The sequence below is a fragment of the Simochromis diagramma genome, unplaced genomic scaffold, assembly GCF_900408965.1.
Source record: "Simochromis diagramma unplaced genomic scaffold, fSimDia1.1 OVJJ01000741.1, whole genome shotgun sequence".
Taxonomy (NCBI): domain Eukaryota; kingdom Metazoa; phylum Chordata; class Actinopteri; order Cichliformes; family Cichlidae; genus Simochromis; species Simochromis diagramma.
Window position 1 is genome coordinate 87,181 of NW_024387007.1, and position 16,604 is coordinate 103,784.

General features: G+C 42.1%; 2 protein-coding genes across 2 annotated transcripts in view; both read left to right on the plus strand.

Moving 5' to 3' along the window:
* LOC120739282 (cytosolic 5'-nucleotidase 1A-like) overlaps window positions 1–16,604 on the plus strand; it is a gene marked incomplete at its 3' end in the record, with an annotated part of 85,495 nt that overhangs the window by 45,600 nt on the left and 23,291 nt on the right. The window lies entirely within an intron of this gene.
* LOC120739284 (interferon alpha-inducible protein 27-like protein 2A) lies at window positions 12,198–13,151 on the plus strand. Its single transcript, XM_040040998.1, has 4 exons — window positions 12,198–12,300; window positions 12,414–12,437; window positions 12,512–12,679; window positions 12,786–13,151. The coding sequence occupies exons 1-4, from the start codon at window positions 12,282–12,284 to the stop codon at window positions 12,893–12,895; spliced, it is 321 nt and encodes a 106-aa protein (XP_039896932.1). The 5' UTR covers window positions 12,198–12,281; the 3' UTR covers window positions 12,896–13,151.

The following is a 16,604-nucleotide window of genomic DNA, read 5'->3' on the forward strand; positions in this document are numbered from 1 at the left end:
TTGCGGAGTGAGACGGAATTCTTAGGATCACTTGATAAGAGCAACGCTTATCTCAATTTACTCGTTCATTAGGGTCTTTCATAGGAAATGAGTCTGTGAGGACCTTCTTAACAGCTCCTGTTCTAATGCATCCTCTAGGAGGGCGTACCCACATTTATGTCTCAGTGGTAGATTTCAAATCACATGGAAGATATCAAACCTCTAAGAGACATGCCAATGAATTAGTATTAATCGGACTGTTAAAAAGTTCAGGGCATGCATTACCTGCAGGGAGAGCATGCTTCCCCCCGGGCAACAGGCCACTCAGCGTGCCACCGTTCTCTCTTGTAGTCGGCGAGTAACCGCTGCTCGCAGAAACCACATTCCCTACTTTGCCAGCTGATAGTGTTTGTTCGATGTGGGCTTTCGTGGCAATATCACGTTCTTCCACTCTGACATCATCCCCGTTCTCTGACCGGACATTATTACCAGGGAACGTACCGAATCACGTTCAGAGGATAGGGTCCAGGGCGTCCATCCACTTATAACAAGTGCCGTCCTTCGAGCACCTCTCGGATGTTTGCACTAAAGGTACGCTCCCTGTTCAGCATTTTGCATTCACAATTAGGAAGCGAACGCACTTGTGGAGCAGGAATAGGGTCCCATGTGTCAGGTTTGCTTGAAAAACTGCCGCTGATTTCGAGGTCCAGCTTAGCCCATATATTCATCCTCACAACATCCCCATTCATACACTGACTAATTCTCACACTGGCTCTTATTATGAGCTGCAGGTGCAAATCGCCACTGACGTTCAGCCTTCAAATGAGCGCAGCGTTCCGAGAGGAGAGGAAAGGAGGAAGTTCGACGGTTAATACAACCACCAGATGTTGAACTGAGCCCCAAGAATCTGGGTCGGACCCTCCAACCGCAGGCATCAGCCAAACATAATTGAAATAAGTATTGTCCTTATTGCCAACAGCTCGATCACTCTTTAAACAACTGCTCCCAATTTCAGACAGCTACAAAGCACACAAGACAGCACTGAATCAAGAAGTAACAATCCGGTTGCTGGCACTCTGGGGCGGACCCACCTGCCTTGCCAGACTGCCCGATCTAAAAGATTGCGCTGTAAGCCACTGCAACCAACGACATCTCCTTCGTCCTTCCATGAACTCAACGACAAGTGTCCGCTAACAATGTGCAAGCATCCCAGGCCTCTTCTTGCAACAACACAGACTCAGGTACTACATGAGTGGGGAGAGGAAGCTGTTGTTAATTGACAAACCACTTAGGAGGCTTGTCACGTCCTATTGAAAATCAGCAAAGCTTTACTGATGAATCATGGTGATCGCGTCCTAGGCGACTTATGCCTGTCTTGGACGACGGGTCGGTGGACCATCCTTCTCAGCACCTGACTGCGCAGCAGTTAGGTTCACCGGGGCAGCCCGACGAATTACGCTGAGAACTGTGAGACACTATCTTCCATGTCCGCCAAGGGAGGCTTGTTTCTTCAGCATTTCTCCTGCCTTTTCCCAAGCCGAGACTTACTTTTCACAATCAACCAAGTTTCTACCGCCCAGACCACTTTGGGCTAGCAGAGCCACACCTCCACCCCGTTTGTTCCTTTACGGGCATTCCCTTCAGCAGCAATATCATCATCTTTCAGTGGTCTTGCGCTGCAAGAAATTGACACGCTAACACTCAGTTGTTGCTCAAAGGATCAGACCACCCGCATTTGCGTCACCCCAGTGGAGCCAGTCCGACTCGGCCCCCCGGTGGGCCCGCAGCTGTCAAGACACGCCTTGGCTTGACGTTACAAGGCGCCAACTCAAGGTGTGTGCAGCAATTGAGCGCGCACCCGTGCTATTTCACCACCTGTCAGTCCCGGTTGTTTAGGAATTGCTTCGCGTGTGATCCGAGGACTATGGCAAATGCATGTGCTACCCTGGTGCCGTGTCAAAGTCAGCCCCAGGTCATGACAAAGACATGCCGCTCTCTCAGCTTTCTTGAGACTAAAACGGAGAGCGTAGGAGGATCGGGGGAGTTCAACGGATGCAAACCTCCACTTCCTCTGCTCTCCACATGCCTACCCTTGTCCTCCGCCTAAGAGGCAGTCCTTCCCTCTGCCTCCGCAGCACAGATGCGGATGTTGTACAGTCACCAGGTTTGAGAAAGAGGTCCTTTGCTACACAACTGAGATTCAGCTACTACAACGTGAAGGTTTCGTTGTCAAGGCTTTGAGCCTGGAGCTGACAACACTCTGCTAGCTGGTAATCCCACACCACCTGGGTGCAGCATAATGGCAAGGAATCGAGTGTATTCATATCTGCTTATTCCCAGTTCCAGCGGGCAGAACCTCACCTGACAACCTCTTCCCTGTGAACCTACTGGAGTGCCAAAACCCTCCTGGGCAGTGCTTTTGAGGGTTTTCGACAGCACCCGTCGCTCAGCAGCCGCACATCCGTGGGATGCCCATCAGGTCCGCCTACTAAAAGAAGGACCAGTCACTCTCCGATTCCTCTGCCGAGACTCTTGCAGAACTCTTAAAGTGACGCCCCCCCTTCTGTCTACGAGTGGAGAGTACTCCCTTTCGGCACCACCATGTAGCCCGCTGTGCTATCTTTGTCCCTCCAAAAGCACGTTGCTAGATCACAGCAACCCAGGGAAGACGCTCCGTGATACTGTGATGCCCTCATTCTATGTCGAAACTTTGCCTCGGAGCTCAGCTGACAAGAGCGTTAGAAGCTAAAAAGTACTTGTGGAGTAAACTACAGAAGCTTGGGCTGATGGATGTTTGAGTTAGAGACACTTGGCCAGAACAGCCTCAATTATCAGGCCACCTCCCCCCAGGCTTTGATTCAAGACGCGCTGAGCTCTGGATCCACACATGGCAAACCTGTATCATCCGAAAGAAGCTGCACTGGGGGGCCCCTTGGCACGCTCATCTAGACAGGCTGTACACAAAGGCTCCGCCAACTCTTGACCATCTCAAGTGACCCTGCGCACAGTCTACAAGGTTTTAGCGAGTCAGTACGACCCACTTGGTACATTGGCATACACCACCAAAGCTAGCTTATCGTTCAGGCAGACGTGGGCTTCATGGACTGACTGTTATGACCCCAGCCTTCCTAAAGGAACTTCTCCAGGCCTGGAATCGAATGGGGCGGCAGGAATTGCCCCCGCTGCAAACCATTTCTCTATTCTCGTGCCTACACCCGCTCCATCATTGATTCGAGCACTGCCAACGTGACAATCCACATATTCTGTGTGCCTCTGAACAGCGCCTATGGACTCCAGATTTGCGTCCTGGGCTTCGGTGCATATGTGCACTTGTGGAAGTTGCCTTCCTGACAGTCACTTCCAGAGTGTGCCCGAACGCAAACAGACCGTACCCGCTTGGAATTATATGTGCAGCATTAACAGGGGCACAGCTGGTGCTCACTACTGACACTAACGAGTCTGTTCGCCATGTACCTTTGGACCGACTCTACCACGTACTACATGGCCTACAGTCAGACAGTGTCGCTTCCAAAGTCTTTTTCGGGACCACGGTAGCTGAGGTGTACAGAACTGACACGACTCGGCAGCCTGTGATGATCATGTTGACTCAGCCATGCAACCCAGCTGATGAATTACAGCGGGGGGCATCTTCCAAGACTTAACTGATGTGGAGCTTGCTGGTTGCACAGGTCCTCCACTCTCCATGCAGCCTCCTGCCGTACGTGGCCCGAAAACCACCACCTCCTACCTGGGAAATGATGAGGAATACGAAGCCCTTCACCTGTCTTACACGTCATCACACCATGTAGACTACCTTTACTTGAATCAGATCAATTTCAGACATAAGGAACCTCCTTTAAGGCTCTACAGCAGCAAGTAAGTCTACTGTGGCCAGCCAGATGCCCTCCGACTGCGGCAGAACTATCAAAGAGCAGAAAACCATGCTGCTGCCACAAGTGCAGTGAGAGTGCTTCCCCTCCTGAGTTGCGTCCACTTACAACGAGGGCAAGCAACTCTCAAGATCCAGCTGTCTTCTCGCTCTGGCTCCCGAGTTGGATACAAATAAAGACTCATGTGTGGTAGGGACGTCTTCGCCACAGTCCTTACCAGCGACCCAGAGTCACCATTCCACCCTATTGTGCTTATCCTAACATAGCGATCACCCAGTTAATTCTTGTTTTCTTCTGCTTGTTTTCTTTTTTCTTTCTCAACAGGTGATCCAGGTGATTGATAGATGCATTTTTTTCTCTGCTTATTCTGTTGGTTTTTGTTTTTTGCCCTTCTCCCCCGTCCCTCTTCTCAGCTGTTTTTCTTTCCCTCTTTCTTTCCCCCAGTCAAGTCTGTCCCGTAATTCAAGCAAGTGAAAATAAAATAAACAATAAAAGGTGAATCAAATGGACCATTACGGCAAGGCTGGGATGGTCAATTTGGTAAAGTAAATCCGTTGGGCATCTTTCTTTGCCTGTAGACAACAATTCTGATGGCAAAAGAGCCAAACGGGACAGGCAAAAAAAAAAAAAAAAAAAAAAAAAAAGAGAAACACAAATGAACAAATGAAGTTAGTAGGTGTACAGCGTACACTGTAGTCTATAGCACACAGGAGTATTAGTGGGGCGATCGTGGCTCAAACAGTTGGCAGTTTGTCTTCTAACCGGAACCAGTCTTGGTCGTTGTGTCCTTGGGCAAGACACTTCACCTATTGCCTATTGGTGATGGCCAGAGGGGCCAATGGCACAATATGGCAGCCTCGCCTCTGTCAGTCTGCCCCAGGGCAGCTTTGCCTACAACTGTAGCTTGCCTCCACCAGTGTGTGAATGTGAGAGTGAATGAATAGTGGAATTGTACAGCGCTTTGAGGGCCTGAAAAGCGCTATATAAATGCAATCCATTATTATGTACACGTTGGTAAATTGTCTTATGGCAACTGACAAATTGAAACAAATGAGTGTGCTGTGTGTGTAACAGACATTACCTGTCCTTTTATTAACTGCGCAAGTAGTGCTGGTCATAACTGCTAGCTAACTGTGTAAGGCTGTAATGGGTCTGTAGCTCTGTCCACCGTTTTAGTGAACATATTTAGTTTTAAAGTAAATTACGGGGCTTTTCCTGCCTTTCTGGAGGGCTTATATTTCACTATGTCCACATAATTATGGATTATTATAATTATGATATTTAAACACACACTGTATTTTAATTAACATACCTTAAGAAACAGATTATATTAGATTTATATTTTAAATAAGACAAAATGCTTATTATACAGCAGCAATATTATTGTATTTCTACAGTTTAAACACTTAATAACCTTTCTGCCTGCACGGAGTGGACAGTCAAACATACAATATATTTTTTTATTTTATTTTGTTTTTACTTAATTATTATAGCAATAGGAATAAATAATAAGGGAGGGATTCTGGATGAGCACCACGAGGGAAACTTGTGCCCATAGTATATACAGTATTTTGAAGAAAGTCAAAAATGTCACTGTGTGTGCGCTTGTGTGGTTTATGTATATAGATTTTTTTTTAATTATTACTCATGATATAACACAGTCCAGACATGCCTGGTAAGGATGTTTCTATAACGTTTTCTATCATTACTTTATTATGGATTAGGTGTGAGAGTTATTAAGTGTGGACAATTAAATAATAGATTGATGCAATAGCAAATTGTGTCTTGTTGTCAGATGGACAGCATGTGGAGAGTTATACCGCAAATGAGGAGATGGAAGGAGGAAGAGAGGCAGAGTAAGTTTCTGGAGGATTTATATTTCACTAAAAACTTTCTAATACTCATGTCAAATTTCCCCTTGTGGGACAATTAAAGGATTCTATTCTATTCTATTCTATTCTATTCTATTCTATTCTATGTCCACATAATTATGGATTATTAAAATTATGATATTTACACACACTGTATTTTAAACAACATACATTAAGAAACAGATTATATTACCGGTAGATTAATATTTCAAATATGACAAAATGATGATTTTACAGCAGTACAATTATTGCATCTCTACAGTTTAAAAAATTAATAAGCTTTCTCCCTGCACAGTACTTTCTTTTTACTTAATTATTATAGCTCTAGGAATAAATAATAAGGGAGGGATTCTGGATCAGCACCACGAGGGAAACTTGTGGCCATAGTATATACAGTATTTTGAAGAAGGTCTAAAATGTCACTGTATGTATGTGCGTGTGTGTGTTTATAGATTTTTCAAATTATTACTCATGATATAACATTGTCCAGACATGGCTGGTAAGGACATGAGGAGGAAACAGTAGGAGCTGTGTGAGGCTACTAAAGGCAGTGGGTCTCTCAGCAGCTGGATTACAAAGAGCACAGGTAACAATATAACATGTACCAGTTGTTGGGGATGTATTCCAGTATATAAATAATACTAAGCACAACTGGAATGTTTTGCTTCTATAACATTTTTCTGTCATCATTTTATTATAGATTAAGTGCAAAAGTTGTTGTGGATAACTAAATAATAGTTTATTGCAATAACAAACTGTGCCTTGTTCTCAGATGGACAGCAAGAGGAGAGTGATGGATGAGATGAGGAGATGAAGGAGGAAGAGAGGCAAAGAGTGATTCACAGGCAGAGCGAGTTTATTTCTCACAGTTTTTTGTTGCCTTATGGTTTCAAGCACCGTCAACAATCTTTGCATTTTGTTATTATCTCATAACACTTGTTTAATCAGCTACCATCTCGCCTACGGAGTTTTTAATGTCTACAGTCTCAGATCAACACAGCCCTGCCCTTCAGCAATATCAGCAGCAGGAGCAGCAGAAACCCCTCAACAGCAACATTGTACCCTATCAGGTAAAACATAGGCTACGTTTGCTTTGCCTTGTCGCCACCTCACAACAGTGATATAGTATGAGGCGATCCCATATTAGATTCTTGATGAATGTGTGTTGTGTTTATTCAGCCTGGTTCAATGTGCCCCTCTTGAAATTCGAACCTTTAAACATCTTTGCACGGCCCTGCTGTGTGATACAGACTGTGGTGCTCTAACCTCCTTATCTGCAGACTTAAACATGGTATTATTTTAATAAAAAACACGATTAAAAAGCCAACTAAAGGGCACTTTACTTTGCTTTTCATAATGATTTCAAGTGTACTCAGAGCAGAGGTCTTTTACCCGAACTTGACTGCTGTGCCACAGTTCAGCTAAGATAAAAAACAAAAAACCACTTTACTGATGTTTACTGAGGATTATTGAGCATTTCATTTATTCCTTGCGAAGGCTGCCAGTCACTACAACAGAGATACGTGGCTGCATCTGTGCATAGCAGATAGTTAAGGGCAAAACTTTGCCGTTTTTTCCGCTGCTTGGAAATGAAAGACGAGATCTGAGAGTTAAGTAAAAAGTCAAATTAAGCACAAACGAACAAACAAACATCTCCTCACACCCATATATGGCTTAACTTTAATGGTTCACTATATATAGCATAGGCGAGCCCCTAAATGGCTGGGAGTGAACATCCTTTACCAGATAAGGAAACCAGAATCTCACATGGAATGTACTTGCAGTTAAAGCTATTGTATGCCCTACCTAGATGGTGGGAGGAACCGAAGAATATCTAAACATGCAGTTCAAGGCAAGGTTTACAAATTTAAGTACAATAATGGCAACATTTAACAATTCACTCCAACACTGCCAATCAGCAAATATCAACTGACAGAAAATGACTTACTGTTTCTCATCTTCTGAGAGAGTATCATGGGTGTTGGATGCACTGTGAAAATTTATCAGTGTTTCTGAAACTGTTCCATGAGCCAGCTGGAAAGAAATGCCAACCACAAATCAGCAAAAGAGTTGAAACATTTAGCATTCCTGAGATGTTCATCTGTCACTGTTATCTTGGTCTTCTGGGTTGCTGTAACCATGATGATGATAATCTGTGAGGTGAAATTAAAAAGGCCAGTCTTCCTTTTAACTATAAACTAAAAGAGAGAAAAACTAAAGAGATGCCAGTTATGTTCAGTTCTGTCTGCAACCCTAAACATGTATTATCAGTGTTCCATCTTTAAAAACCTGTACAAAAAAATTGTCCGGTCCTTATATTGATGGTTAAGTTAGTATTATTAGAGTTGCAAAGTACAAAGTCAAAGCAAGTAGAAAAAAACATGTGTTTTTCTTGGCTACGGTCAGTGGGCTAGCCAGTAATGATTTCCTCCCTACAAAGCTGTGGACAAACCCATTTACTCAGGGCTTTCTTGATGTAATATTCTTCTGCTTCCTGCCAACCGCTGTGTCTGTGCGGATCGTGTTCGCTCTGTGTTGTAGCATCCTGATGACACCCAGTTTATGCTCCAGTGGATGATGAGACTCAAACCTTAAATACTAATCCATATGGGTAGGTTTACGGAAATCTCACAGTCTAAGAAGGCTTGGTGGTGGTCCAGGGTAGGATAACAAAGCCCTCTTTTCCACTTCTTTCATGTACAAGTTGGCCATGATGGGTGAAACTGGGGAGCACATGGCACAGCCATGTTTCTGCCTGTAGAACTGACCATTGAATGTGAAATATGTGGAATGAAGACACAGTTCCTGTCACAATCTGGTAGTAGGAACTCAAGCGCAGAGTGGTAGGCGTCTCCAAAAAACAGTTTATTTACAGCACCAGTGCACGATATATACAGTGAAGGGGAATCCAAACTCCAGGGAATCACGGGGAAGCTGTCTCACACTCGCTCACGTCTTCTTGCCAAAACTCACACACGTTCACACGACTGGGGGGTCACAGGTACGGGGAGGAAAGTCTGTTGCAGAAGAGAGGGAAGTCACACACAAATCATGAATCACAGGTTCACAAGAGCTGGGAGAAACACTAACGTCTGTAGTACAATCATCCAGCGATGAGAGGATCTGTGTTCCAGCCTCAAATAGTGCTCCTGGGTGATGACCGCTGATTGTTGACAGGTGTGTGGGCCAAGGGCGGGGGCCCACAGTGAGCTCCGCCCAGGCAGAGAAAGAGAGAGAGAGAAAACCAAACAACACATGTAGCCTTGTGGGGCCGGCCGGGCAGGCACAGAGACCATGACAGTTCCAAAAGCAAACACACTTGGTCGATGCTGAGAGTGGTCGTGTTGCTGAGGTTGGGGTCATCCTGTAATCTCTTACAAACTACCTCCAACGTTTCTGTGACCACTGAACGCTTCTGCTCAGGTGGTTCCTGTAATCCGCCATCTTGCGTGCTGTTTGCTCATACTGACGTACAAGCTTTAGGCAGTCCTTGCCAAAGTGGTTTAAAACCTCTTGATGCATGCTCAATCATCCAGGTAAGTAAATCCCCAAAAGTCGATTCTGTTCATCTGGACGTAGCGTTTTGTGGGAGAAACATTTCATCATTCATCCAAGTAACTTCTTCAGTCTCAGCTGACTGCAGGTTTCCCCAATCTTATAAACAGTACATTTGCATAATGACTGAAACTAGCACCACTGAAGGAACAATGGGCTGGGAGGTCAGTTCCTTCATCATGATTATGCAAATTCTCATGACCATTGATCAGCAACCATTGATCAAATCCCACTGATCATTGGCCATGAATACCATTGACAGAGAGTTGGGGAATGGCTGCAATCACAGTATTGTAAGATGTTGAAAGATGTACTCTTAGGCCCTCGTGAGAATTTGCCTTGAGGGCATCTTCTTTCTTACTTCAAAACAAGTTCTCTACTTTTAATTTGTCAAGGCAGGTTAGTTTGAGTGACCTGTTTTTTCTTTTGTTGTATGTTCTGTTTGCTTAAGAGGAAATTCCTTCTTGCATTCTGTCAGTCTGCCCCAGCACAGCTTTGCCTCCACCAGTGTGTGAATGTGAGAGTGAATGAATAGTGGAATTGTACAGCGCTTTGAGGGCCCCGAAAAGCGCTATATAAATGCAATCCATTATTATTATTATTATTATTATTATTATTAAGAGCAGTGGGTTGGGTGATCTCAACTATGTGTAACGTGACTGTGAAATATGAAGATTTACAGGTTGAACAAACATACACTGGCCTACAAATGTTTCCTCCTGTGACAAATGTCAATGCACTGTATGAAAATATATACTATATAAATATATGGAAAATTCGCATGATGTGAGAATGAAGTTACAAAAATGTCTAATAACCTTTGTTGCTCACTTTTACCCATCATTTTGAAATAACATATCATTGTAGAGGATGAAGATGTTTTATCTAATCCAATGACTGATATGAAGCTTCTGTTGTCTTCACAAATTTAATGTGACAAATAAAAACACGTGCAAAGTCCAGACCTTAACTTGACTGTGGTGGAACCTTAAAAGATGTGTGAGTCATCGGGACCACGAGAGAAAAACTGCATCCTGTAACTCAACCAGGGTTGCTCCCATGGTCACTAATACAGCAAGTCATTTGGTAAAGGTTAGAAAATAGGGGGAAAAAACCTTTAGTGCTTAGTGGCTGGGACTAGTTTGGGGCTCCAACAAAGGGATAGTTTAGTGCAAACTATAATTTCTCCCCATCAGTTTTAACCAATCAGATAAACACAAATTCTCATATAAAACTTTGGGCCAACCAAGAACTGTACAGGGAGTGCAGAATTATTAGACAAATTAGTATTTTGTCCACATCATCCTCTTCATGCATGTTGTCTTACTCCAAGCTGTATAGGCTCGAAAGCCTACTACCAATTAAGCATATTAGGTGATGTGCATCTCTGTAATGAGAAGGGGTGTGGTCTAATGACATCAACACCCTATATCAGGTGTGCATAATTATTAAACAACTTCCTTTCTTTTGGCAAAATGGGTCAAAAGAAGGACTTGACAGGCTCAGAAAAGTCAAAAATAGTGAGATATCTTGCAGAGGGATGCAGCAGTCTCAAAATTGCAAAGCTTCTGAAGCGTGATCATCGACCAATCAAGCGTTTCATTCAAAATAGTCAACAGGGTCGCAAGAAGCGTGTGGAAAAACCAAGGCGCAAAATAACTGCCCATGAACTGAGAAAAGTCAAGCGTGCAGCTGCCAAGATGCCACTTGCCACCAGTTTGGCCATATTTCAGAGCTGCAACATCACTGGAGTGCCCAAAAGCACAAGGTGTGCAATACTCAGAGACATGGCCAAGGTAAGAAAGGCTGAAAGACGACCACCACTGAACAAGACACACAAGCTGAAACGTCAAGACCGGGCCAAGAAATATCTCAAGACTGGTTTTTCTAAGGTTTTATGGACTGATGAAATGAGAGTGAGTCTTGATGGGCCAGATGGATGGGCCCGTGGCTGGATTGGTAAAGGGCAGAGAGCTCCAGTCCGACTCAGACGCCAGCAAAGTGGAGGTGGAGTACTGGTTTGGGCTGGTATCATCAAAGATGAGCTTGTGGGGCCTTTTCGGGTTGAGGATGGAGTCAAGCTCAACTCCCAGTCCTACTGCCAGTTTCTGGAAGACACCTTCTTCAAGCAGTGGTACAGGAAGAAGTCTGCATCCTTCAAGAAAAACATGATTTTCATGCATGACAATGCTCCATCACACGCGTCCAAGTACTCCACAGCGTGGCTGGCAAGAAAGGGTATAAAAGAAGAAAAACTAATGACATGGCCACCTTGTTCATCTGATCTGAACCCCATTGAGAACCTGTGGTCCATCATCAAATGTGAGATTTACAAGGAGGGAAAACAGTACACCTCTCTGAACAGTGTCTGGGAGGCTGTGGTTGCTGCTGCACGCAATGTTGATGGTGAACAGATCAAAACACTGACAGAATCCATGGATGGCAGGCTTTTGAGTGTCCTTGCAAAGAAAGGTGGCTATATTGGTCGCTGATTTGTTTTTGTTTTGTTTTTGAATGTCAGAAATGTATATTTGTGAATGTGGAGATGTTATATTGGTTTCACTGGTAAAAATAAATAATTGAAATGGGTATATATTTGTTTTTTGTTAAGTTGCCTAATAATTATGCACAGTAATAGTCACCTGCACACACAGATATCCCCCTAAAATAGCTAAAACTAAAAACAAACTAAAAACTACTTCCAAAAACATTCAGCTTTGATATTAATGAGTTTTTTGGGTTCATTGAGAACATGGTTGTTGTTCAATAATAAAATTATTCCTCAGAAATACAACTTGCCTTATAATTCTGCACTCCCTGTACATGCCTGTGTTATTTTTTTAAGGTACATCCCTGTGCTCCTCCTCCTCTGTTCATATTTGATAAATGGGAGAGGTAGTTCTTGGAAATAAAGTAAATAACATACATCAGGTTTGTTCAGTTGAGCTCTTGGTGTCATTTGAATGTTATCTTTGAAAGCACAGACATGGAATGGGAAGAAATATGTGAGTCTATTTTTTTTATAACAGTGTTATCCCATTATACAGTGGATATGAATTATTATTATTATTATTATTGTAAAGAATTTATTTGACATCTTTTTGTATTTCGTTAACAGGCAAGGCGGTCCTTGTGTCTGCAGGTACGCCATGACATTAACCACAGCATAATTTTGAAATGAAAATCTTTAATATATGTTTTTTGGGGTTTTTTTAGGAGCTGGTGGAACTGTGATTCTGACTCCTGCCATTCTGGCTTCACTGGGGTTCACTTCAGCTGGAATAGCAGCAGGCTCCATCGCTGCCAAACTGATGTCATATTTAGCAATCGCTAGTGGAGGTGGAGTTTTAGCAGGAGGTCTCGTAGCAACCTTGCAGTCCTGGGGTAAACTGAATAATTTACTATATATTATCTCTCGCTCTCTCTAAAAGCTTTGCTCATGTTGAATAAGCTAATAGAGCTAATAGTGTCTAACATGATTTCACTGTAGGTGCAGCAGGTATGTCATGGGCTGCCACTGCATTATTTGGCGGTTTTGGTGGAGCAGCGGCTTGGGTGCTCTCAACTGTGTGTAACGTGACTGTGGTTTATGAAGATTAACACCTTAAAAAACACAAACTGACCTACAAATGTTTTCCCCTGTGACAAATTTTAATCGCCTGGATGAAACGTTATTCTTATGTGTGAATGTCAAACACTGAGATTAAAGCATATTTTGAGAATTAAGTTACAAAAATGGTTCATAAAAATTTCATTCAGATTTTATCCATCATTAAAAACAAAAACAAAAAACAACTGATATGGTGCCTTTGTTCTCTTCATTAATTCAATGTGAAAATTAAAAGTCATGCAAAAATAAGTGTTTCCTTGCTTTTATTGTAAACAACTTAATGTAAAGCACAGTAACAATACCATATGTTTCTATAGTCCATAAATCTATCACTCTTACAGAGCCACAACTCTGACGGGAGACTATGTAGGACAGGGGTGTCAAACTCCAGTCCTTGAGGGCCGGTGTCCTGAAACTTTTCCATGTGTCCCTGATGCAACACACCTGAATATAACTGACTGTATGCTCAAGTAAATTTGACTAAAACTGACTTACTGTTTCCCCAACCTCTGAGAGTATCATAGGTGTTGGCTGCACTTAGTGGAAATCTATCAGCATTTTGGAAACTGTTACACAAGACAGCTGAAAGAAAATGCCACAAACAAATCAACAAAACAGATGTTCAGTAATCTTTCATTGTTATCTTGGTCTCCTGGTGATGATGATAATCTGTGAGGTGACATTAAAATGGCCAGTCTTCATTTTAACTGTAAACTGAAAGAGAAAGAAAAACTAAAGAGATGCCAGTTATGTTCAGTTCTCACTGCACCCTTAAACCTGCCTTATCAGTATTCCATCTTTAAAGCTGTCTCGTCCTTGTATTGATGGCTAATAGTACAATTAGTTGCAATAATGCTTTAATACAATATTATAACTGAGATCACCTAAAGTTTAAAACTTTGTATTGTTGTAATAATTAGTTTAAAGTAAGACAATGAGGTAATAAACATTGCAAATGTTTAAATGATTTTTATTGAAGCTAATATAATTTTCTGATGTGCTTGCAAAAACTGGTGGGAAAAAACTTTAGCAGAATAACAAGACTTCCAGTTGTGCCTAATAAATAGATATCACTTCAGTCCTGCTGATATCATAGTGTACTGTATTATTATCATCATAAGAACGCATAGCATACATTTTCACTGCTATACAGATGACACCCAACTTTATCTATCCATGAAGCCAGATAACACACATAAACATAAAGGCCTGGATGGCCTCTAATTTTCTGCTTTTAAATTTAGCTTTAGGCAGTCCTTGCCAAAGTGGGTTAAAACCTCTTGATGCATGCTCAATCATTCAGGTAAGTAAATCCCCAAAAGTTGGTTGTGTTCATCTGGACGTAGCGTTTTGTGGGAGAAACATTTCATCATTCATCCAAGTAACTTCTTCAGTCTCAGCTGACTGCAGGTTTCCCCAATCTTATAAACAGTACATTTGCATAATGACTGAAACTAGCACCACTGAAGGAACAATGGGCTGAGAGGTCAGTTCCTTCATCATGATTATGCAAATTCTCATGACCATTGATCAACAACCATTGATCACATCCCACTGATCATTGGCCATGAGTACCATTCACAGAGAGTTGGGGAATGGCTGCAATCACAGTATTGTAAGATGTTGAAAGATGTACTCTTAGGCCCTCGTGAGAATTTGCCTTGAGGGCATCTTCTTTCTTACTTCAAAACAAGTTCTCTACTTTTAATTTGTCAAGGCAGGTTAGTTTGAGTGACCTGTTTTTTCTTTTGTTGTATGTTCTGTTTGCTTAAGAGGAAATTCCTTCTTGCATTAGAGCAGTGGGTTGGGTGATCTCAACTATGTGTAACGTGACTGTGAAATATGAAGATTTACACGTTGAACAAACATACACTGGCCTACAAATGTTTCCTCCAGTGACAAATCTCAATATGCTGTATGAAAATATTAGTGATGGGATTTCCGGCTCTTATTAGAGAACCGGCTCTTTTGGCTCTTCAGGTTGTTTTGTTGCTTTAATTAATTTATTATTAACAATAATATAAAATTATGCACAAAAGGAATTACTAATGTAAAAAAAGTTGGTTTTATTTATATATGTTTATATATAAGTATATGCGGTGGTCCTTAGAGACAAAACACGTAGAACCTCCAAAACACATTTCTAGTGTTAACTGAACTTCCAAACAGAGCTACCTAGATCACTTAAAAAATGTATTGGAAATCGTCTTAGTCAGCATTGATCTTAAACAAGGTAAAATGCATCCTATACATAAGCAAATCAGTATCAACAATACAAAAACAGGAATTAATATTTTCAAAAGAAGATGCCACCAAGGACCAGACAGTAACCAACCTATCCAGCCTTGTGGCGGATCTACTCCTGTCGTGCGATTCATTATGTATTTCTGCAAGTAAACAACTGAATGTCAAAAGTCGAACAAGAAGAATCATCATTCTCAAAAATCATATGTCACTACAATCCAACTGTATATAGACATATGTATTTAAACACATCAGTTGACTTTATTGTCTGTCCATGTGGCTCTCAGCTAGCTTCAAAGCTGCAGCCTGGTCAACACCCTTCTTTATGACTCCTATCAACCCCCCCAAATCTTCTCACTGTAGGCATCCTGTGGGGGTTAGAGTCAACTGGTGAATAATCTGCATTTACAACTCTTCTCCTGTCCTGTTGTCACCACAGAAAAAGCTTTGTAAAGGAAATTGGATCAAGCTGTTTTGATCTTCTTGGCTCAAAACCTCAAGTGTTCATGATGTAAACATAGACAAAAAGCTTCTCTGTTTACATCCTTCTTGCAGAAGACAAAAGAATAGGTGATGTTGCCATGTTCCATGGTAAATCTCCAACTTGGACTAATCCATTGTCCTTCATACACATAGGCAATTGGCCTGTTTCCAGTTCGTTTAACTAAATAATGTCCTGCTACAAGTCATATTCATGAGTCATGAGCTTCCCTCCCTCCAAGACATCTACAGGAAGCGCTGCCTGAGGAAAGCGGGGAGGATCATCAAGGACTCCAGTCACCCCAGCCATAAACTGTTCAGACTGCTTCCATCAGGAAGGAGGTTCTGCAGCATCCGGTCCCGTACCAGCAGACTGAGAGACAGCTTCTTCCACCAGGCCATCAGACTGCTGAACACTTCATAGACACCTCACCTTCACTACTGGAACTTTAACATTATGCACTCCATACTGTACAGTAATGCCACTGTTTTGCACATGTCTCAACTCTGTATATTTTATTTTATTTATTTTATATATTTTATTTATTGTTTACTCTATTTAATTTGTAAAATATGTGTACACACACACACACACACACACACACGTAGAAAAATATTTAGTATACACATCCAGAAATGCATATACTATTATATATTGTACATATATTTATTAGTTTTCAGATGTAGCCATTCTTGTATTTTGCTTGTTTACATTATTGTATTTTGCACAACTCTGTTGCTTGTGAAGCTCGCACACAAGAATTTCACTCACATGTGCTGTACCAATGTACCTGCACATGTGATGTGACAATAAAAGTGATTTGATTTGATTTTGATATTCTTTAAGTCAGATGAGCAGGTCTGTCTCACCAGAGCAGTTCACCTTCTCAGCTACTGGTGAAACAACCTTCCATTCAGGTTCAGAGCAGCTGAAAAGTCAGCAGTGTTCCTGGATGTGTTGCTAAAGCAACCAAA

Coding starts and splice junctions, on each gene's coding strand:
- LOC120739284 (XM_040040998.1), top strand. Junction 12,438..12,511: donor GGCGGTCCTTGTGTCTGCAG/GTACGCCATGAC, acceptor GGGTTTTTTTAG/GAGCTGGTGGAACTGTGATT. Junction 12,680..12,785: donor AGCAACCTTGCAGTCCTGGG/GTAAACTGAATA, acceptor ATTTCACTGTAG/GTGCAGCAGGTATGTCATGG.